Source organism: Dermochelys coriacea, chromosome 1 (genome assembly GCF_009764565.3).
Source record: "Dermochelys coriacea isolate rDerCor1 chromosome 1, rDerCor1.pri.v4, whole genome shotgun sequence".
Lineage (NCBI taxonomy): Eukaryota > Metazoa > Chordata > Testudines > Dermochelyidae > Dermochelys > Dermochelys coriacea.
The window spans coordinates 81,252,885-81,277,460 of NC_050068.2; the positions used below are offsets into that span (position 1 = coordinate 81,252,885).

General features: G+C 41.1%; 1 protein-coding gene across 2 annotated transcripts in view; it reads left to right on the forward strand.

Moving 5' to 3' along the window:
- Window positions 1–24,576, forward strand: part of SLAIN1 (SLAIN motif family member 1) — a 73,699-nt gene that overhangs the window by 4,296 nt on the left and 44,827 nt on the right. For both annotated transcript variants that reach the window (XM_038387955.2, XM_038387956.2), the window contains exon 2: window positions 475–614. In XM_038387955.2, the coding sequence (XP_038243883.1) occupies window positions 475–614 (140 nt within the window). The remainder of the gene's footprint in view (window positions 1–474; window positions 615–24,576) is intronic.

Genomic DNA, 24,576 nt, shown 5'->3' on the forward strand with positions numbered 1-24,576 from the left:
CTCCTACACTTCTTTTTCTGCACGTTGGTTCATTTGGCTGGAACCAGGAGTGTAAAAATCATCATCATAATCATCCAGCAAACTTCTTGAATTTCCAAAATCTGTACATAATGTACAGTATAATATATAAAGTCTTTGTATCCATGTTGGAGAGATACTGCCTGTGAAAACTGTAATATTATATCAATTCTGACATGATTGGGTAAATCACAGAAAGTAAGAATGTAAAAGATGTTACTATTAGGTTCTTAAATACAAAGTTAAGCACTGCAATGATTTAATCTTCAGTGAGTAAATATTAACAGAAAATATTATAAAATCTGTCTCTGGGGTATGTGTACTGTCTATAAAAACTGTAGTATTAAATTACTTTAGTGTTAGAAACAAATTCTTAATATGCAGTCAATCAAGTGTCCAAAAACATAAAGCTTATGTACTGTGTACATGCTAATATTTCTGCATATTTTAATTGAGGTTGTATGTCTCGCCTACTAAGACCCTCACACTGCAAGAGAAATCTCTGAGTCCTCTGCAATGGTGTAGACATATTCTGGATCATCCAACTCCTGAGATAGAAGCTGCAAAACGTTCCCTCTGCTTTAGACTGGAACAAGGTAATCCTATGATCTTCTTTTTACTTGTTATATTTCTTTGAATTTCATAACTAATCAGTTAGCATCTGTGCTTGGCATTCAAGTTTGAAGTTCTATATGCTGATCGGTTTCAGCAGCTTTCTCTGTTTAGCAAATGGTAGATTCATAGTTTTGTAATAAAGTATATACAACTCCCTCTGTTATGAGTGGCAGTTATATTTTTAGGTTTTGCTTAGTGTGCGTTTTTAAGCAGTCTCCTTTTTGTTCTCCTCTTCTTTTTCTTCCACTCTCCAAACCCTAATTTTTAGCTATCTTATTAATTTTCTGATGTCCCCATTTCCTCTAAATAAGGGCCCATAGACTTTAATGGGAGAAATCTTGGGCCCTAACTTAGAGTATCAATCCTGCAATGAGATGTGCACAAAGCACCTCTGTACTTGCACAGAGCCTCATACATTGCAGTGGGACTCTACACAGGGGATGGGTTCTAACTGCATACATCTCCTCGTAGGTTCAGGGCTTTATTGTTTATAGGAAATACAACAAGAAATCTAACTTGATCACGGTTAATACTGTGTAGGACTTTCTATTGCTCGAATATTGGGGGGCCGAGTTCATTGCTGGCATAAAGTTGTTCAATTCCAATTACCTTTGTATGGAGTTATGTCTAATAGTGGTGAGTCTAGCTCCCTGGGTATATTGCAATGCTAAATAGAAATCAGCTACATTATTATTTAATTATTTTATTCATTTGTTGTATCACCCCCAGGTCCCAGTTAGGATTCCAGTGTGTTGGATGTTGTACAGTTGTGTGGTTCCTGCCCCAAAGAGTTGATGATCCAGTTTCAAGCAAGACTTGACATGGGAGTTCAGAAAACAATTGGGGGGGGGGGGGAAGCAGGGAGGAGAGGAGAAGTAAGACCAGGTTAATGTTAATATAGCCATATAGTTGTATAAACTAGCTATGGCCATGCACTTATAAAGCACTTAAGCACATGCTTAAGATTAAGCATGTACTTATGTGCTTTGCTGAACTGGAGTCTGTGAGTCTGATCCTGTACCACTGACGTCCATTGAGTTTTATTACTCACTTCAGTGGGAACAGGATAGGGGCTCATATTTACAACTTGGCGTTTTCCAATTTGTTTGAAAATATATACTTCATAAAATTAAATATTGGCTATTCCTGACTATCCTTCAATTTAGCCATACTTAGTTGCTGATTGAATGTGTGGGTGCACACACATGTGCGTACTAAAGCAGTAATATATCTTGGTGAAGTATTTGAAATAGGAGAGGGTAGTGTTCTAATGGATTAGTTCAGGAAGTTTGTACCCTGTCCAAGAGTTTACTTCTATTGATGATGCATGAGCTGGAAAGGAATCCAATTTAGACTCCAGTTTTGGAAAAAAGCATAACGGAGCAGATTTTAGTTAGTAATAGTTTTATTTTTTTGAAAAAATTAAAAATACAGATGCAATACAAACTGTCTTCTGCTGTCATTCTCAATTTTTAAATAATAATGCGCAACAGAGGCAGCGCTCAAAGGCAAGACTGCAAATTCATAAAAATGTCATTCACTAAATTGAGTGTTAAAACCTGTCAGAGATGGGTAATTTATTTATTTTTTCCTCCAAGGTATTGTTTACAGTTACTAGGAAAGCAATTTGCTTTCACATTTTCCTGTATATTTAAAATTTAAGTGAATTGCTATCTCTCTGGTTTTAGTTTGTACATTTTTTCAACATCTGAGAGATCATAGCAAATTTTAATGTATAATGTAATATTTTAGTCAAGGCTACCTGTGACAGAGTAATTTTTACTACATATTCTAATTATGGTTATTGCTCCATGAAGTTCCATTATTTTAAAAATAATTTGAAGATTTATATTCTCTTGAAAGGCCATCTGTAAATCTCATCTTGGGAGCTATGTGTTAAAGGAGAGAATTGTCTCAAATGTTTTTATTGCAACAGTTTTTATAATAGAATTGTTATGTTGTTACTAATTAACTATCTTTGCTCAGATGTGAATTTTTTTTAATTGGGCCATTCCCCTATAAGTAATAGTTAATCAACAAATGTCAGGTATTAAATATTAACATTCATTTCTAATTGTAGTAGGGTTGGATTAGGTTTTATAGGAGTCTTTCCCCCTGTTTTGGAGCAGGATGAGACAATTGGAACAATTTAAAGGAGTACTTGTGGCACCTTAGAGACTAACAAATTTATTAGAGCATAAGCTTTCGTGAGCTACAGCTCACTTCATCGGATGCACACGAAAGCTTATGCTCTAATAAATTTGTTAGTCTCTAAGGTGCCACAAGTACTCCTTTTCTTTTTGCGAATACAGACTAACACGGCTGCTACTCTGAAACCTTGGAACAATTTAGTAAATCTGTTTTATAAAGTAAAACTAACTTTCTGTAACGTGTCCTTTCTCATTTTATTTTGTATCCCCGTCTATTGATGATCCCTTTTATTTATATATTACAATTTGATTCTTCCTTAAAAAGTGACTATAAAAATGGCATTATGGATTTCCATAATAGTTGTATTTCAAGTGATAACATATACAGTTTACTCAGTTTAAAGGTAAAAAGTCTTTCCCCCTAGCTAACAGCCCTTCAAATTCACCATGGTATCAGAAAATCTAGTTGTGCTCTTTCTAGCTTGCGCGTCACCACCAGTAACCCTGATTCAGCTGATGAATATTATTGTGTACTTCATGTGCAGTAACAATGTACAAATCTGTATTCTGAGATAAAGTTTGCTGTTGGAGTTTACTTAATAATTTTGTTGATGATCCATGAGCTAGAAAGGAATCCAGTGGAGCCACTCCTAGCTATCTTAGCATTATAGTGGTAGCAAGAATGCAAAGCAGCAAAAACTTATTTTTGCCTTGGCTCAGTTGTTCCTTCTGCTCTTCATACAGGCCCCAGTACAGCAAGTTACTTAAGGACATGCCCAGTTTTAAGTGCATGAGTAGCTTCACTGAAGCAAAAACTACCCAGACTGGTGTACCTTGATGAATACAGTGCACAAGATCCAACTGCAGCTCCTGTCTTCTCTTCCTGAGTTTACATCTCACTCAGGCTTGGTAGCAGTTTCTCTTCTATTCTGGGTGCAATGGTTGCAGGTCCTCCTTATAACTTTATATTGAGAGGAAATAGTGCTCATGACGTTTTAGAGGCACTTGGGCTTGAATTCACAAAAGGAGTTAGGGCTGGTGATGCTGAGTGTCCTAATGTCTAACTATCAGGCACCTAGAATATCATTGTGATTCACAAAACCTGAGTTAGATGTCTAGGCTCCCATACAATGAATGGGGAGATTGTGATTCACAAAAGCCAGCATGCTAGGAAGGGAGCTGCCTACACTAGCCAATCGGATTTGCCAATGAAAGGGATGCATGCTAAACCCTCCTGCCCACAACAGGTGCCTAAGTCTGGGCTGCAGAAAGATGCTTATCTCTTCCTGGGATTCTCGGCTGCAAACCCTCTCTTGGCAGTAAGCACCTATGCTGTTAGTAAGAAGCTAGGGGAGAGGAAAGGAGAGGAGGAAGACTCTTAAGAAACCATTTGGGTGAGAGAGAGAGAGAGAGACTGATTCTATAATCTGGGGGTTAGAGTGCTCACTTGGGAGGTGGAAGACCAGATCCATTTTACCTTTGACAGTAACTCTCTAATTATTTATCCAGAATGCATCAGCTTCAACAGGGGAGATTGAGGGAGCAGCATATCAGAATAGCCCATAGCCCAGTGGTTAGAGCACTCTCTGGAGAGGTGGCAGATCCCTGTTCAAATCCCTTCTTCCCCTGAGGGGGACTTGAACCCATATTCCACGTGAATAACTTATAGCACAGTGGTTAGGGTAAGAGGAAAGTCCTCTTCCCCACGCCAACTATTTTGTGTGAACTCGCCTTCGGGGCCTACTCTGATTGATGCCCTCTGAGTATGCCTACTGGATTGGGCCCTAAAGGTGATTTAGATGGAAGAATGTCTATATTCCCCTGGTTTGTGAATTGCTCTGGGGCTTCTGAGAGGATAGGTGGTTGGGCGCCTACAGTGAGATAGCAGTTGGCATGCCCAGAGGCAAAAGTTAGGCAGCTAGGGAACTTTTACTGCAAAGATTAGGCTCTGAGTGAGTTTAGACAGCTCCAGAGATCAGTGGGAGTTTTGTGCATCACAGTGGTCCCAAAACTGATTCTTAGTGCCTAAAACAGAGGCTTAGGCACCTAACTCCTTTTGTGCTTCCAGGCCTTGCTACCTTTTTACATTTCATAAATTTGATTTGTCAGTCAGAAAATTGTACCACGTGGGTGGAGTGGGTCGAACAATACCTTTCCAGGTGAGATTTGCCACTGCGATGCTGTAGCCAAAGTACAACTAAAAAACAAATGCCCCAATTCTGTAGTGTGTAAGAGTGAGGGAGATGTACGGTTTGGAAGACACTAAGGCCAGTAGTGCAGTCATGACATAGGATCTATTCTAGAGTATTTGCTGATGTTTCATATCTTCCTTGATTGTGCAGTTTGAGGGTTTAAAAAAATCAATCTTTTGGAGGCCTAAACTTAAGAATTGGCAGTAGATCAAAGATAATTTTCAAGCTATGCAGATAAGACTGCTGAGCCTCACTCATGTCATCAAATGTTTATGCTCTATTTGTCTGAGATATGCTCAGCAAGAAGACTCAGGAAGACTTCCAACTGAAGACTGTTAGAGTTTGGGGCCAGATTTCTAGTGGAAGTTTACACGTGGAGCAGAATTATAAGAATCCTGTATTTTCCCATTGCTTTTTCTATTTTGTGTGTGTTTGTTTCCTAATTGGGAGAATCCTGAAGAATTCTTTCTAACCTAGATAGTAGCATACAACACATACAGTGCAGTGCACAGAAAGAGCAATAGCATGAAACAAATTAGGATTGAACAATTCTAGTGAATTGTATGGTGCTGGGGAAGCAGAGTTTGACTATCCATTTGCTGCAGTGGGTGGAAAGGATAGATGAGCAAGGAAGAGACATTCAGAGAAACTAGGAAGAAGTAGGATGAGTGTCATGTTTTCACAAGAAAACTATTTCTCTTTGATCCTTTGCTTGTCTGAGGGTTTCCTTTTGTCTGATCTGCAGCAATTTGTTATCTAAATTCATACCCCCATTTTTAACACTGCTCTCCACCTTTTTCATTCTGTCAAGTCAGCAGGACCACATATTAGCCTTAATAGTGTGGTGGAGTCTGTTTTACATTCTGTTAGTAATGATGGGAGGTTTGGGAAACTGCTGTTTAGTACCAAATCCTCTGAGGAGAGAGATTTGATGGGCAAGTTGCCCATTCCCTATGCTGATTTACACCAGCTGAGGATTTGGCATGTAGCTATACTGCAGTAGCATGCCATTGAAGAGCCAAGTAGATAAACTGAGGAACTAAGAGCCATAGCAAGGAGTCACTCTACAGGAGTTCAGTTAGTTTTTGTGCAGGGCTTGAAACTCGGCCTTCCAGACAGCAGAGCCCACAGGATCTGTGTCATGCCCCAGCTTTTAACAGTCCTTTGGTATAGTGATATGTTTGTGGAAGATTATATTTGGGAGATACTACTGTCCCTTATGAGGGAGCATGAATATAGAAGTTTAGAGATGTGCCCTGGAAGCTGGGGTTGAGAACACAGTGTAGCTGTGCACAGCAATTCACCACAGAAGTGCTCTTAGTTTGTTTTTATTAAAATGTTATTCCTTTCTCCTTCACTGGTTTATTGATTAACCCCAAGATCTTTACACTTGGAGGAACCCCTTCAATGTGCCAGACCTCCAAGGGGGTCTCACTCTTCCTTAAGGGTAGGCCAGACAGCCTCAGTGCCTCTGAAACTCAGCCTCTAGACTCCAGCACACCTGTTTTACAACATGCGCTCTGCCCAGTGAGTCCAGCTGACAAAGTCTCTGACCAGGAGTCTTGTATACTTCAGGGACCAATGCACCTCTGCAGTTATTTGTAGTGACATCAGGAGGCTTTTCAAAATAGAGTAGGTTTTATTAGTGAACTGGAACACAGAATCAGGAAGTCCTTAGGTTAGAATAGAGAAATAAAGGTTTGGGCCACCTGGCATTGGACACTGTTGCAAGACAGGATACTGGGCTAGATGGACCTTTGGTCTGACCCAGTATGGCCGTTCTTATGTTTCTTAAAGCTTAAGACATAGTCCGTTGTGGCCAAGCCAGCATTCCACCCGGCCAAGCTGCTGTGGAATCCGTTTTTGGCCCTCTTTGTCAGTCCTATGTGAAAGCTTGTGTCTTTCCAAAAGCTAGCTGTATTCCAGACAACTGACGCCTTTCAGTCCATTGTCCAACTCCTGTAGGTCCATACAGAGTTCATATGTTCTGCCTGCTGATGTTTCCTTGTTATTAGGTATTAATTGTTCAATCTTTGGGGTTCTCATTGTCTTTGCCATTTGGATCCTCCATTGATATGGGTCAGTTTCAGCCAGTCCTTTAATGACCCATTCATTCCATTCTAGAGAGTTGTGGCACAACACCTCCTGTCTCCTTCTGTGCTCTAAGCGCAGCTTTTTAACCCACTGCACCCAAAGGGGAACAGTGCAAAGTACAGAGGGAAACTGAGGCACACATAGACGTAATAAAATTACAGAGAATTCCCACTCTGTCAAAATATAAAATACTGTTTAAAGTACACAGTTCATCCTAGATTTGTTCTCTTTTTAAGAAATGTTGTTTCAGCTGTTCAAAAATAATAGGGTCCAATCTTGGTTCTACTGAAGTCCGTTGTGGAAGTTTTGCCATTGCCCACAGTCTTCTTTTATAGTCTCTGGTTTTTTGTTTTTCTTTTTTTAAATGATAGAAACAGTACTTAGTGTATTATAATGAATAATGTGCCTCCAAACTAAAAAATACTGCCTGTATGTGATCTTTTGAAGAGAAGGCATATTATGACACTGAAACAACTATTCAGGAGCTTGTTTCCAATGGCTTAAGATCTTGCCAGAACCTCTCAATTAAATTATAGACTTTATGTGCATAAATATAGTTAAACACTATGTTGTGTATCAATTGAGGTTGGCCTGAACATAACATATCTAGCACAAAGCTTTTCATTTCTTTGCTTTTGAAGTCAAGCCATCTAAGAATATGTAACGTCTACTCCTCCATCCAGCGACAAATATACATCTGACCAGACAATGTACCATGACTAGCACAACCACAATGTACCACAACCATAATTTAGTTGGGATGCCAACTTTTCATCAAACTTCCTAACACCACAGAAACAGATTCTGCCCCTCCTCTCACCATTATCCCTTCTTTACAGTTTTGGGAAACCACACTCAGGTAATCACCCTGCACTTCATATAATTTTGACTCTTTTTAAAAAACAAGGCAATATTTGTGAGCTATTAAACCAGTGGTTCCCAAACTAGGGATGCCACTTGTTCAGGGAAAGCCCCTGGTGGGCCAGGCTGGTTTATTTACCTGCTGCATCCGCAGGTTCGGCTGATCGTGGCTCCCACTGGCCACGGTTTGCTGCTCCAGGCCAATGGGGGCTGCGGGAAGGGCGGCCAGCACGTCTCTCGGCCCGCGCAGCTTCTCGCAGCCCCCATTGGTCGAGAACGGTGAACTGCAGCCAGTGGGAATCGCGATCGGCTAAACCTGTGGACACGGCAGATAAACAAACCGGTCCGGCCCGCCAGGGGTTTCCCTGAACAAGCGGCGCCCCTAGTTTGGGAACCACTGTATTAAACAGTTTAATGATATAGTTGCTCTTTGACAGCAGAATAGAGCAGAAAATATTGGAAGGGAGCGAGAGTTGTTTTACGTGCTTGAACTGAAGCAATGGTGTTTTGATTTTCATATAGATTTAACTGATGTTTTGAGACATCAGGGGTGTAAAATTTTATGGAATTCAGGAATTGATTTAGATTTAATGCCATTTTATCATACATATTTTTCATATGAGATGGGGACTGGAATCCTGCGTAAAATGTTTTCAGATTATGAAGAGTAGTGTGCTGAAGCATGCAGTTGTCAAGATGGTTGTTTCCATCATAAAGAATACAAAGAATATAATCTGTAAAGCTCTAGAAGCAATTGAAGAAGCTGTAAGACTGATGCAGTTACTTTATTTCTATGGATCTGATACTGAGTGTCCTGAACTCCTATCGGTATCAGAACCGGTGCTCAGCATCTTGCAGAGGCACTCCACGTCTTCCAGAACTGGGCCTGTAGTAGTCTCTTGTGTAAATGCAAGGTCTTGTTCTCCAGGCACACAGTATATTTTCAAACATCTGAGTTCTCTGTTTAGACTTCATTAATTTGGGAGACCCATTTACTGCGTGTGCATAATTGGAGTTTTCACAAATGCTATATTACTGGATTTTTAAAAGCAACTATTGAAGCTGTTTTGCTTATTTTATTTATATGAAAAAACTCTATCCTTTGATTTCTACTTAGAGACGTGTGGTTTTTTCCAGTGTTTAAAATAGAAATTTTTTCTCCAGCAGTAAAACATTTTTACTTTGCAAACATGCTGCAAGATAGAAACATTCTATTGCAAAACCTTACAGCAGTGAATGTGTATAAAATGAGAGATACTGACCTTAAATCTTTCTTCTAGGGCTGTGAAATGATTTAAAAAATTGCAATGAATCACAAGATTAAAAAAAGTCATTAATCACACAGTAAAATAACATAAATTGACTATAAATATTTTGGATGTTTCTCCCTTTTCAAATATATTGATTTCAGTTACAACACAGAATACAAAGTGTACATTGCTCACTTCATATTATTACAAATACTTGCACTATAAAAAATAAAAATTAGTATTTTTCAATTCACCTCATACAGGTAGTATAGTGCAATCTCTTTATTATGAAAGTGAAGCTTACAAATGTACAATTATTTTTTTCCGTAATGGCACTCAAACAAAACCAATTTAAAGCTTTAGAGCCTACAAGTTGAAGCATGAAGGGGCATACAATTTTTTTTTTTTAAGCGTATCTGGCATGTAGATACCTTGCATCACCAGCTACATCATGCGATGCACGCTCCTGTTCTCATTTCCAAGAGATGTTGTAAATAAAAAGCAGGCAGCATTATCTCACGTAAATGTAAACAAACTTGTTTATCTTAGTAATTGGCTGAACAAGAAGTAGGACTTGGTGGATGTGTATGAGGCGAATTGAAAAATACTGTTTCTTTTGTTTCTTACTGTGCAAATATTTGTAATCAAAAGTAATATAAAGTGAGCACTGTACACTTTGTATTCTGTGTTGTAATTGAAATCAATATATTTGAAAATGTAGAAAAACATACACAAATATTTATAATAAATTTAAATTGGTATTTTGTTTAACCAGTGAGATTAAAACTGCTATCAATCATGACAGTTTTTTAATCTAGTTAATTTGTTTTGCATTAATCACATGCATTAACTGCAATTAATTGACAGTCCTACTTTATTCGCAGATACCTTTTCTTCTGATCTTACAATCGTTCTTGCATATCACACCTACTTTTTCATGAAATTATAATAAATACAATACACAAACGAATTCTTTTTTTGGAGATGATAGGTAGGTAATTTTGTATGAAAATGTTTTCTTAACCCTACATTTTTTTCCAACTGAATTTGTGTTTAAAAAAGGTGCTGGATTTGCAGACTAATGTCTTATATTTACTGGGTGTTATACAAGCAGCATTATAAATTACCTCACACCATGCCCATCCAATCCTTGAGTGAAGGTGTTTATATAGTGTCCACTACCAACTGAGCTGAGACTACCATCTTACCATGAGTAGGTCATAGGACAGCCAGAAATTGAAAAGATCTTTGGTATTATCATTGGGTTATGCAGTCCCTGTTCTGCTCACCTCATTTGGTTTGAGGACTGTTGCATGCTTTCTTTGAAATAAGAATGTACGCATGCTGTGTATTTTCAAAATCTATAATACAGCAGACAATGGAAAGCAATGGTAACAGGATCAAGCCTATCAATCATCCTGTCTAGGAGAATAGGTAAGATATTATATTACAGTATAGCACAAACTAAGATTTTGGAAACAAAAGTCAATCAATAGCTTTTATGGAGGGGGGGGGGAAATCCAAATAAAATGGATTTGTATTGGGAGACAGGTGCTTTTGGTGGCTCATCCCTTTGCAAGAGAAACATTCAGCTGGTATGGTTCCTTCCAAAACTGAGCTTCATACACTGGGAGCTCATGTTCAGTTAGTTGTCCACTGTGACCCCTAATTCTTTCTTTTTCAGAGTCATTGCTTTCCAGGATATGGTTCACCATCTTGTGTGACTTGCATTTGTTGCTAGATGTATGACATTGATTCAAGATGGCCAAATTCAATGTTGTTTGCTTGCATCCAATTTACCAAGGGATCGAGATCCGGAACATCTGTCATTTTCCTGCTGCTAGAGGGCATGGAAACATTAGTTTCCATAAGGAATTTGGGTTAACCTTGGCATCTGTACTGATATTGTTAAATTGAGCCCTAAAAGCAATGTGATTCTTTCTTTCACAGTTATAGCAACTTCTTTAAATGTTGTTTTGTGTGAAAGCTTACTGTGCCTGATATTCCAAATGAAACTACTTTTTTAATACAATGTTAAGTTTATTTATTTGTCTGATCAGTAACTTCTCATCCTGAATATTTTTTGATGAGAGTATATTGAGACTGGCTTGCATAGCAAGCAAAATAAGTAGGGTGAATGAGTGCAGCTAAGTAAGATGTAGGAAATTATTAAAATCAAGCTTCTTGTTGTGTTCCCCTTCCACCCCCCAGCAGCTCATTTGTTTTTCATGCATCTCTCAAATGTAATTTTCTTAATTTTACTTTAGAATGAAAAGCAGTTATAAATATTTCAATTTATAAAACACATTTTACAAAGCAAGTATTTACTTTAAACTTTTTCTTCATTGATGACTTTGATGTCTGTTGAAAATGTAGCTCTCTAACATCATAACTGAATGCCTGAATTAAAAACTTGACACTTTTGAGATGACTGAGGGGGAGGAGTTAATGTAAATACACCTGTGATACAAAAATTGCTTTTTAGAAGAGAAACCCACATGATTCCTGGTATGAAAGACAGTTGGAGGCAATTTTAAGGATTAAATTGATATTTAAAATAAACATCCATAAGAAATAGGGTTGCCAACTTTCAGAAAACTAAATATGCTTGCTTCGCTCCTGCCCTTCCTCAAGGCCCTGCTCCCACCCATTCTATCCCCCCATCCTCACTCACTCGCTCATTTTCACCGGGTTGGGGCAGGAAGTTGGGGTGTGAAGGTTCCAGTTGAAGATGAGGGGTTTGGAGTGTGGGAGGGGGCTCCGGGCTGGGGCAAGAGGTTGTGGGCTTCAGAGAGGGGCCACAAATGAGGGGTTTGGGGTGCAGGAGGGGACTCGGGGCTGGGCAGGGGGGTCGGGGCAGGCTCTGGGAGCGAGTTTGGGTGTGGGAGGGGCTCAGGGCTGGGGCAAGGGCACAGGAGAGAGTGCGGGCTCCCAGAGGGAGTAGGGTGCAGGAGGGGGTCAAGGATGGGGCAGGGGGCTCAGGAAAGGGGGGGGATTGGTGTGTAGGCTCTAGACGGCTCACCTCAGGTGGCTCCTGGAAGCAGTGATGTGTCCCTCCGCCTGCTAGGCTGATGCGCGGCCAGGTGGCTCTGCGCACTGCCCCTGCCTGCAGGTGCTGCCCCCACAGCTCCCGTTGGTCGCAGCTCTTGGCCAATGGGAGCTGCAGAGCCAGTACTCAGGTAGGGGCAGTGCGTGGAGCACCTGTGGCTGCCCCTTTGCCTAGAGCCAGAGAGAGATGCCAGCAGCTTCCGAGGAGCCACGCGGAGCTGGGCAGGTACCCTGCCTGCTCTGCTGCGGGCGACCAACAAGACTTTTTTAATGGCCCAGTCAGCGGTGCTCATTGGAGCCACCAGGGTCCCTTGTTGACCAGATGTTCCAGTCAAAAACCGGCACCTAGCAATCCTAATAAGAAATCAAAAGTTCAAGTTTAAAAACCTTCTTGGAATCTCTATTTGGGCATTTTGCTGAGGGAGGCTGTAGAAATCTAATATGACTGTCTTACATTGATACAAAGCTGATAGTTTAGATCTTATTTTATTTTGTGTTTCCATGATGAAAGGTTGTGCAAAGCCATATCAATCAAGACAATGGGTTAGATTTACTGGTACACTCTGGCCACCTTGACCTCTCCAGGAAAGTAAAGCACCTGTAAACCTAGTTTATCTGGCTGGTTAAGATGTATCTGCCTCGCAACACCAGTTTAGTTCAAAGCAGGCAGAGTACACTGGTGAATCTGATCCATTAATTCTAGTTCTTGTGATAGCAGGGGGTTTTAATCACCTTTTGTAGTTGCAGAAGATTCCACCTTCCTTACCTTGTATAACTAGCTCTGCTTTTGTCTGAAGTTATGTTCTCCTCTGTACAGCCATGGAAGTAGGGTGTTGGGTTGATGATTTAACTATTTGTCGTCTTTCTCACTATCTTTTTCTGCTACTGGTTTCTTCCTAATCCACTTCTCTTTGCCTTTCAGCTAGGCCTTCATTAGTACTCCACACGTTTCTCCAATCCTTGATAGAACCTTAGTATTTTGTAGTGGGGTGCTAAATAGTGCTACCTTGGGACTATGATTGAATTATTAGAGTACTATAGAACTTTTAGAAAGTGTTAACTATAATACTATAGCATAACTCTATGCAGAACAGAGATGCTATTGCAGTTTGGAAACTGTATTTGAAATCACTTGAGATAAAGAAATAAAAATATATTTAAAGGCCTTGCTATAAAAAGCAAGTATTTCTAGGCAGATTTAGAAGTTGATTGATGGCTGTTTTATCATTCATTTAAAAAAAAGTCATGGTATATAGTTGGCAAAAAGGACATGTATTGTGATAAGTGAAGAGACTTCAACATAGTAGTTAGCTTTCATAAATGCAATCTAACTCAGGATGAATGAGAGATTTTACCATCTCTAGAGGAATTAGTTTTCCTAGGATTCATTGGACCAGTCCTTTGTGTATTGGCAGTGTTGCTTTCCTGCTTTATATTGGTCTTGCATGCAACCTAGGATTTAACTTGTCAGTACTCTAAGTTCTGACGTGATGTATTTCGGCAGTGATCATTCATCCCATGATGTGAAAAAATTCTAAAATATCAAGTGATGGATTTTAAAAAAAACAAATCAGAATTCACGATTCTCTTGACAGACTATGCAATCTCTAAGCCAAAGGGGAGAGACTTAAAGTTTATTTTGGATTTGATAAAAATAGAATCTCCACACGGGAATTTTGTCTTAGGTCCTTTTGGACTATGTTGAGTTCTTAAAGAGCCACAGGAGAAGAGAAACCAAGGCAGGGAGTGCCTGCAGCACCACACTAGGTCAGGAGAAGGTGCCAAAGGGCACCACACTCTACGACACTAAGCATTTTAAATGTCATATTGGGTTTGACCACTAGAAAATTCTGTTGAGATTTTTGTACTAATTGACTTCTTCACCTTGCCACAAGATAGCCTGTGTCACATGAATGATCTAAATAATGTGAAATGACTTTTTTGTTTGTTTTCACCACAAAGTTTAGTAGTAGTAGCAATTGGACATCTAACATAGTGAATGCCAATGAAAATGAGGTAGGATCAGAGGCTAAAATAAGGAAAGAACAAGTTAAAAATCACTTAGACAAATTAGATATCGTCAAGTCACCAGGGCCTGATCAAATACATCCTAGAATACTCAAGGAGCTGACTGAGGAGATATCTGAGCCATTAGCGCTTATCTTCGAAAAGTCATGGAAGACAGGAGATATTCCAGAGGGCAATTTGAAAAGGGCATATAAAGTGCCCACCTATAAAAAGGGAATGACGACAACCCAGTCAGCTTAACTTCAATACCTAGAAAGATAATGGAGCAAATAATTAAGCAATCAGTTTGCAAACACCTAGAAGATAATAAGGTGATAAGTAAGTTAGCAGGGGTTTCTTAAGAACAAATCATGTCAAACCAGCTCAATAGCTTTCTTTGATAGAGGAACAAGCTAATGGTGGTGGTGGGGGAAGTGGTAGATGTGGTATATCTTGACTTTAGTAAGGCTTTTGTTGCTGTGTTGCATCATGCATGACCTTCTTGTAAACAAACTAGGGAAATATAACCTAGATGGAGCTACTGTAAGGTGGGTGGGGAGTAGTTACCAGTGGTTCACAGTCAAATTGGAAGGACTTATAACATGGGATCCCACAGGAATTGGTTCTGGGTCCAGTTCTGTTCAATATCTTCCTCAGTGATTTAGATAATGCCACAGAGAGTACACTTATAAAGTTTGCGGATGATACCCAGCTCGGAGGGGTTGCAAGTCCTTTGGAGGATAGGATTAAATTCAACATGATCTGGAGAAATGGTCTAAAGTAAATGGGAGGAAAATCAATAAGGACAAATACCAAGTATTTTACTTGGGAAGGAACAATCAGTTGCACACATACAAAATGGGAAATGACTGGCTAAGAAGGAGTACTGCGGAAAGGGATCTCGGGGGCATAGTGGATCACAAGCTAAACGTGAGTCAACAGTGCAACACTGTTGCAAAGAACACTCTGATTAGGTGCGACTCTCCATTCCAGCACCTCCTGCTGGCTGTCCTGGAGATTAGCTCTGTATGCCAGTGCGCCCTCCTCTGGTGGCATCTTACTGCTGTCACTTCTGCTCCAGGAACCGACTCACTCCCAAGATTGCAGTTTCCTCTTAGTGACACAGACCTCGGGCAGTGCCACATTCTGTGCTTTCCCCCTCAGTCCATTTGCAGTCCCTCAGTGATGAGTGGGGGTGGGGACCCAGGCCTGCCCACACTCCAGTTCCCAGCCCAGGGACCCTGTTGATGGCTGCCCCTTGCTGCGTCCCTTCCGACTCCTCTGTAGACCTCCCTGGGCCAATTCCCTGCGGCCCCCCAGCACCCTCTTTGCCCTGGCCTCAGGGGCCTTAGCCTTCAGATTCCTGAAGTCTGCCAGGAGCAGCCTTTAGCTCCCTGGGTCTTTGCCTGCAGCACTGCTATGTCCAGGGTGCTTGCTACCCTCCAACTGCAAGGCAGCCAGTCCTCCTCCTCCCTCCTCAAGTTCCAGGAAGTGACTGAAGGTACTCTGCTCCCCAGCCCTTCTTATATGGGCAAGTCCAGCCCTGACTGGCTGTTCCTTGCAGCCCCTCTCTAATTTGCTGCCTCCTGCACAAGCTCCCTAGGGCTCTATTAACTCCTTATGGGCCAGTGTGGGACAGATGCCCCATCACAAACAGGAATAACATTCAGGGATGTATTAGCAGAAGTGTTGTAAGTAAGACACAAGAAGTAATTCTTCCACTCTACTCCAGTCTGATTATGCCTAAACTGGAGTATTGTTTCCAGTTCCATGTCAGCAGGGGAATAGTCCTGCTCTTGTGGGGAACTTTCCTGGCTTCTGCACTACCCCGGTGAAGTGGGCTAGCGAATGGATCGGAGTCCTCGCTCCCACTTCCTTTAACCAGTGGCCTCCCTGCCCTTGAGGACTCCCCTTCCACTCTCCTGTCTGGCAGAGTCCTCGTAACCCCAACAAGGTTGGGCCCAGGATTCCTGGGGGGCTCGACTCCCAACCCTGCTGTGGTCATCTAGGACAGGGGCTAGGGTGTCCCCACTCCGGGGTACTCTCTCTGCACTTCTCTGACCCACTGACCATTACATACAAGTTAGAGCAAATGCAAGTTATTTAATCAACAATTAATTTTAAAAAGAATAAGGGAAAATGAGAGAGGTTAAAGGAAACACATCAACCCGCTCTGTGGCAGGGAACATCACAAACAGTGTCTCTGGAATGTCAGGGCAGTTCACAGTCTGGTCCTTGTAAGTCCCAGGCCTTCTTCTCAAGCCCTGGCTGTGCTGCAGGGATGCTGTGGGTTGGACACTTGCTCTGGTGGTGGTCTCAGGCTCTAAGTGGTAGGACCCTTCTTCCCAGTGTCGCCCCCGCCCTGTCGGGGTTATGATCCAAGCCTGGCCTGCAGAGCCTCTTAGCTGAGGCATCTCCCTGTGCTGGGCCCGCTGCCCAGGGTCCCCCTCTCTCTCTCTCTCTCTCTCCCCCAGCTGCTCACCACACCCAGCTCCGGACTGCTCCAACCCCAGCTCCACCACTTTGTCTCAGTGCTGCTGCTGCTGCTCCACCTCCAGCTCCCTGGGCTGCTTCTTTGGTCCCTCTGCCTCTGGTTGCTGCAGCTCTGCTCCCAGGACAGGTCTGCTCTGCAGGCTGCTTCTGTGACTCTGCTCCCAGCACTGACCTGCTTCGTGGGCTGCTTTTCTGGCCCCTCTGGCTCTGGTTGCTGCAGCTCTGCTCCTAGGGCAAGTCTGCTCTCTCTGGGCTGCTTTTCTGGTCCCTCTGGATCTGGCACAGCTCTGCTCCCTAGCTTAGCTTGGGCCTTTCTGTCTGACCCAAGCAAATCCAGCTCGCACGGAGGACAGGACCTCCCTGGCCTCCTGACTCTCTGATTAGCCTGCCCACCCTGTCATTCAGGCTGACCTGGAGCATTGGCCTCTCCCCATTGTTCCTGGGGCCTGTCAGTCTCGGGGTCCTGATTCCCCATCGACCCTTCCCCCTTTTTAGTACTGGGAGCTAGCAACTAAAGCACCCTCACTGAATGTTAGTAAGGGGGCAACAGTCCCCATATATCTGGATGCTACGTTTCAGTAAAGACGTGGACAAATTGGAGCAAGTCCAGAGAAGAGCAACAAAAACAATTAAAGGTCTAGAAAACATGACCTATGTTGGGAGATAGGAAAAAATTGGATGTTTAGTTTGGAGAAGAGAAGACTGAGAGAGGATTTTTTTTGGTTCTATGCTGTAACTTCTCTTGAATGGTGTGTTTTATGGCTGTTGGCAATAAGTGGTAAGGCTGGGTGAGCTATGGCACCCAAATCTAAATGTCCATTTATCAGAACCAAATAGTGCTGTTGAGCAGTTTACTCCATGTCTGGCTGGAAGCTCCTTGTCCTTGGATGTCATGTGTGTGTTTATGCAAATTCACGGGAGTCTGTATGTGTGTGTTATTGCATGCTATAGGGTGCCTTCACTTGAGGGAGTTAGTATATTGATAGAGAAACCTGCTGTAATTTCTCTGACTGGAAAATAATTTTCTTGTCCCTGTGAAAAGCATGAAAAATGTGTGTATTTAATTTTTTAATAAGCATTTGAATTTACAATCAAATGTTGAATGAATGTCTCTGGAATTTAATTGCACTTACACTGCATGTAGCTGTTGAATGCCTCTTCTATTTGTGTGAGTTTAAGGGGAAGCATTTTAAGAGTTTTTTGAAGGGAAAGTTGTAATTTTTTCTAATTATTCAGTCCTTGATTTAGTTAAAAGCTCTTAAATTATTAGTACATTGGCACATGGTTGTCAAGATTTTTGTGTACCAGAATTTGACATATGGCTATGTGTGTATGTGTTTTTGTTTTTTTAAAAAGTCTACATAAAGGGAAGATCTTGGTTGCTTACTTAAAACTTTATTATATTATTATTATTTGTCATAATAGGACCTTAGTTTTGTTGACCTGTAGGTTGCTATTACAATATAAATGTTATATGTGCCTGAAATAATATAAAACTTCTAAGCAAATCTTTGGTGCATGATTGCAACATGAGCTATTATTTAATTTTTAGAAGTAGTTGGAATTTGTGTACGTATGTGCATATTTGTGACTTTGACCTAAGATTTGCTACATTTCCATCAGCCAACTCAGCCTTTTGTGGAAATACTAGTAAATCCTCTCTGCACACACCTATTCTTCACCCCCTTAAATCCACTTCCCAGCAAAAAGATAGTTTTTCCTAGCTGGAAGTGGACTTACACTTCTTTTATCATAGTGGAAAATTGAAAGCGCAGCTATTTTCTGTGAAGCAAAAATGTATTGCTATAAAGCACTAGGGGGTCAGATTCTGAATCCTCCCAAAAGATGCTAAGCATCTCAGTTCCCAAGACAAGGCAAAATAAAGTGAGGAAAGTACAACAAAATTTTTTTTTCATTTCAGAATGCTTCAAACTTTTTGTATACAGTATTCGCAAAAAGAAAAGGAGTACTTGTGGCACTTTAGAGACTAAATTAAGCTTTCGTGAGCTACAGCTCGCTTCATCGGATGCATTTGGTGGTTTCCAATGAAGTGAGCTGTAGCTCACGAAAGCTTATGCTCTAATAAATTTGTTAGTCTCTAAGGTGCCACAAGTACTCCTTTTCTTTTTGCGAATACAGACTAACACGGCTGCTACTCTGAAACCTGTATACAGTATTGTAAAACTTCATGATTTTTATCATGAGTCTTGTGATGATACTTGGCTTTTATCCTAAATTGTCCTGCATACAGTTGATTACCTGAGAATCTCACTTTTTAATGAAAGCTAAGTTCTAGCCCTCATAGTTGGAGAGAGAAGCTTGAAATTGTGACCTGACAACACATGAAAGGCAAATAAAACGAGTCCCAAATAAATTATTTTAGAAACTTTGGCTTAAAAAAAAAATCTAGTGACTCTTGTGTTGGGGTGGGGCTGGGGGGCTAACATATGACTTTTGAATGCTTGGGATTGGCAGTACTCCTTTATATAGTCTCCCAAAAGAACTGCAATTACTTTGAATTAAGCTTGCTGGATTCTGTTTCCCACCAACAGGGTCAAAAGCAAGGAAATAAAGGATTACTGTTACTGATTACTGTTACTGAGGATCCTCTCATCTCCACTCATTGGTTCCCAGCCTCGGCTATCTCCTTTCTCCTCATTCTCAGCCTCGGCTATCTCCTTTCCACCACCCTCAACCCACATCTCCAACCTCCTTCTCAATAGCTAACACGCATCCCTGATTTCAACCTTAGTTTAGTTGTATATGTTCATGTATTTTGGTGATTAATGCAGGGTTAGCGCGGCTTTCAGAAATTATAGTGCACATGATTCTTACATGGATTTATACTGAGGTGTGTAAGTATATGAGGTGTAATGTTGAAAATAGCAGTGGTGAGATGGTTTTCTGTACTATTTAGGAAGTTCTGTGAATGGATGATCTGTGGTGTTAACGATCTAAATTGGGTATTAATTTTTATGCAGCAATTGTACATACGTATGTTTTGTTATAGCCAGCATTGTTTTACATGTGTGTGTTAGCCAGATATATATTGATTTGTCCAGGGATGGGGGTTAAGGTTTGTGGGTGCTGGATGTCATAAAAGAGGTAGCAGCAGGCTCTACGTGTAAACTCCAGGGGGGAAAAACCCTCTCCTGCTTCACTTAAAAAAAAAAAAAAAAAAAAAAAAAAAAAAAAAGAGGATTGAGAAATATAAATATTAGTTATTATTAAGCACATAAGATAAAAGGACATGACAAGAGTAAAGAAGAGAATCTTTTTGAGAATCTGCTTTGACCTGTTTCTTGACGGCTTGTGTTGTCTCATTTGTCATTTCAGCCCTAGGCTGTTCTAGAGTTTAGCACATCTAACATTAAATCGAGTTACATAGTTGTTTGGTTTTTTTTATTTCTTTTTCAGCAATGGGCATGATGTACTTAAATTAAATATATATTTTGAAGACCTGGTTTTCTGTTTGTAATTGGATAAACATATCTCCACTGTGCTGGATTTAGTTAAGAGTTTTTTATTTAAGACCTGTTTCAGAGTAGCAGCCGTGTTAGTTGGTATACACAAAAAGAACAGGAGTACTTGTGGCACCTTATAAATTTGTTCTTGTCTTAGAGCATAAGCTTTCATGGGCTACCGTCCACTTCATCGAATGCATAGAATGGAACATATAGTAAGAACACACACACACACACACACACACACGGTGGAAGTTGCCATAGAAACTGTAAGAGGCTAATTAATTAAAATGAGCTATATCAGCAGGAGGAAAAAAACGTTTGTAGTGATAATCAAAATGGCCCCTTTAGACAGTTCACAAGAAGCTGTGATGATACTTAACATGGGGAAATAGATTAAATTTGTGTAATGACCCAGCCACTTCCAGTCTCTATTCAAAGCCAAGTTAATGGTATCTAGTTTGCATATTAATTTAAGCTCAGCACTTTCTCGTTAGTCTGTTTCTGAAGCTTTTCTGTTGCAAGATTGCCACCCTTAAAATCTTTTACTGAGTGGCCAGAGAGGTTGAAGTGTTCTCCTACCGGTTTTGATTCCTGTTATGATTATGATCGTGTTATCATGTTATGATTCCTGATGTCAGATTTGTGTCCATTTATTCTTTTGCATAGAGACTGTCCGGTTTGGCCAATGTACATGGCAGAGGGGCATTGCTGGCATGTGATGGCATATATCACATTGATAGGCGTGCAGGTGAACGAGCCCCTGATGGCGTGGTTAATGTGATTAGGTCCTGTGGTGGCGTCACTTGAATAAATATGTGGACAGAGCTGGCATTGGACTCTGTTGCAAGGATAGGTTCCTGTTTTTGTTGTGTGGTTGCTGGTGAGTATTTGCTTCAGGTTGGGGGGCTGTCTGTAAGCGAGGACTGGTCTGTCTCCCAAGATCTGTGAGAGTGAGGGATCATTTTTCAGGATAGGTTGTAGATCTTTGATGATGCGCTGGAGAGGTTTTAGCTGGAGGCTGAAGGTGACAGCTAGTGGCATTCTGTTATTTTCTTTGTTGGGCCTGTTCTGTAGTATGTGACTTCTGGGTACTCTTCTGGCTCTGTCAATCTGTTTTTTCACTTCAGCAGGTGGGTATTGTAGTTTTAAGAATACTTGATAGAGATCTTTTAGGTGTTTGTCTCTGTCTAAGGGATTGGAGCAAATGTGGTTGTATTTTAGAGCTTGGCTGTAGACAATGGATCGTGTGGTGTGTCCTGGATGGAAGCTGGAGGCATGTAGGTAAGTATAGCGGTCAGTAGGTTTCCAGTATAGGGTGGTGGTTATGTGACCATCGCTTATTAGCACAGTAGTTCCAATGAGAAACTGTTGAGCTTGAATTAATTATGCAAACTAGATACCATTAGCTTGGCTTTGAATAGAGACTGGGAGTGGCTAAGTCCATTACACATATTGTAATGTGGGATGAAGTGATGATGAAGTAGTGAGCTGTAGTCCACGAAAGCTTATGCTCAAATAAATTTGTTAGGTGCCACAAGTACTGCTTTTATTTAAGACCTGTGTGAGTGCGGAAGTTAGATGGTTGTGTGATTAAATGTAAATATTGCTCGATACTTCTGAGATTTTTTTGTAGAGATGAGTTTGAACAAACATTCCATAATGATATAAAAAGAACATGGATATTAAATGGATTAAAAGATGACTTATTTGGTAGGTCCCAAAATGTAATTGTAAGTGGGGAATCCTCCTCCTCAAGGGGGTGTTTTTCTAGTGGTGTCCCACAGTGACCTTTTCTTGGCCCTATGCTATTTAACATTTTTATCAATGACCTGGAAGAAAATATAAAATCATCACTGATAAAGATTACATATGACCCCAAATTTGGGGGAGTGATTAATAATGAAGTAGACAGATCACTGATATAGAACAATCAGGCTTGCTTGATGGCCTGGATGCAAGCAAACAATGCGTGTCTTAACACTGCTAAATGCAAATATATACATCTAGGAACAAATAATTGTAGGCCATACTTACAGGATGGGGGAATGTGATGGAGTGTCCGCCCCACACTGGCAAGAGCCCTGGTGGGGCTGCACAGAAAGAAGCTAGTAGGAGAGAGGCTGTGAGGAACAGCCCATCAGGGCCCAGTTGTCCATATAAGAAGAGCCACAGGACAGAGCAGAGTCAGTATTAGCCTGGAGATCGAGGAGGAACAACTGTCTGGGGTAAGCTGCAACCCTGTAGCACTTTGGACAGAGCAGTGCAGGAGAAAACCCAGGGAGAAGAGAAGGAGCTCCAGACAGGCTGCTGAGACTGAGGAAGGTGCTGTGGGGAAATGGCTCAAGGAAATGCAGTGATAGTAGAGGCAGGGGCTCAGCAGGAGGTTGCAATCCATAGGGTCCCTGGGCTGGAACCCAGAATCGTGGGCAGGCTTGGGTCCTCCCCACTCGCCACTGGGGAAGTGGCGGGACAATTGACTACATTTGCCACTGGGGAAGTGGCTGAATAAACTCCCCCAGAAGCGGGGGGAATGGATAGGGACACTGACGGAGGGCTGAGTCATGAAGCGGATGCTGTGGTTTCTGTGGGTGCGAGAGAGGCCACAGGCAGACTGCAGAGATGGAGTGACAGTGCGCAGACTGTGGATGGGGAACATCAGCCTTGAGCTGATTCCCAAGACGGCCAACAGGAGGCACCAGCCCAGCAGTGGGTGATGTACACTGTGACCTGGACTCTATCCTGGGAAGCAATGAATGGAAACAGATTTTGGAATCGAGATGAATAATCAGCTGAATATAAGCTCTCAGTGTGATGCTGTGGTTTTAGCTCTTTTGGTGATCCTTGGATGCAAAACAGGGGAATTTCAAGTAGGAGTAGAAGTTATTTTCCCTCTATATTTGGCACTGGTGTGACCCCCTGTTCTAGTCTCCACAATTCAGGAAGGATGTTGATAAATTGGAGAGAGTTCAGAGGAGAGGCACAAAAATGGTAAAAGGATTAGAAAAGCTTAACAAAGAGAAGGTTAAGGGGTGACTTAAGTGTATAAGTATTTACCTGGGGAACACACATTTGATAATGGGCTCTTAAGTCTTGCAGAAAAAGGTGTAACAAGATCCAGTCAGTAGAAGTTGAAGATAGATAAATTTAGGCTGGAAATAAGGTGTAAATTTTTAACTGTGAGAGTAATTAACTATTGCTGTGGTCTTCAATCTGTGGTTGGTAGACCTCTGGTGGTCTGCAGACTATACCTTAGATTTCTATAAGGGTCCACATCTCTATTAAGATTTTTTTGAGAGATCCGCAAATGAAAAAAGATAGAAAACTACTGAATTATTGGAACAACTTACCAAGGCTCATAGTGAATTCTCCATCATTGGCAACTTTTAAATCAAGATTGGATGTTTTTGTAAAAGATCTGTGCCAGGAATTATTTCTGGTGAATTTCTATGGCCTGTGTTATACAGGGGTTAGACTAGATGATCACAATGGTTCCTTCTGGCCTTGGAATCTGTGAATCTATAAAGTTTTTAGCTCAGGCCCATCTCTAGTAATATTGGAAATGTCTAGAAAGACGGTGGCGGTGGTGGTGGTGGTAACTTTTAAAAGTTACCTTGAAATAAACTGCAGGGTGGCTTTTATCTTGGCAAATGTCACTGGAGTAAGAGGATTTAGCAGCAGTGCATTAACTATATTGATATACTTCAGGAGTTGGACAGCAGAAACAGTAATATGCAAATGTAACTTTATCAAATGCGTACAAAAGAGTTGACAATGTTTAGTAGCTAGTGTGCTGTTACCACTGCTTATTGTGATGCTCTAATGGTCTGGTGATTATGCTGTGCTCCCCAGCTATTTGTTCTATCCACCTCTCGGCTGTCCTATGATTAGACTGCATGCTTTTTGGGGTGGGGACTGTGTCTTTGTTATGTTTTATGCAGTGCTTAGTATGATGGGCATTTTGGGCATTGCTACAATACAAATCATGATAATGCCATATCTCATCTCTCGGATCTACTGTTGTCTCTTTCCATAAATGCCAACAGATCCATACTCAAGACTTGAAAATGGTGCCTTTAGGAGACGGACGTGTGTGTGTGTGTGTGTGTGTGTGTGAGAGAGAGAGAGAGAGACCTGAATGTACCCACTGGGTATTTCAAATACATTCTCACTAACTTTAGTAGTCATTTTAGCCATCAAGGCTTTTCTTTATCCTAGACTTTCATGATTTTCTACTGTTTGATGTTTAGAAGTATGAAAATCAGATTTTACAGACTTTTTTATTTCTGACATTTTTAGCGTGGATGTGCATTTTATGCACGCTGCCCAGTTTGATTCTTATGAGAAAGTGTTGAGATTTTTTTTTAAGTGCTTCATTGGGACA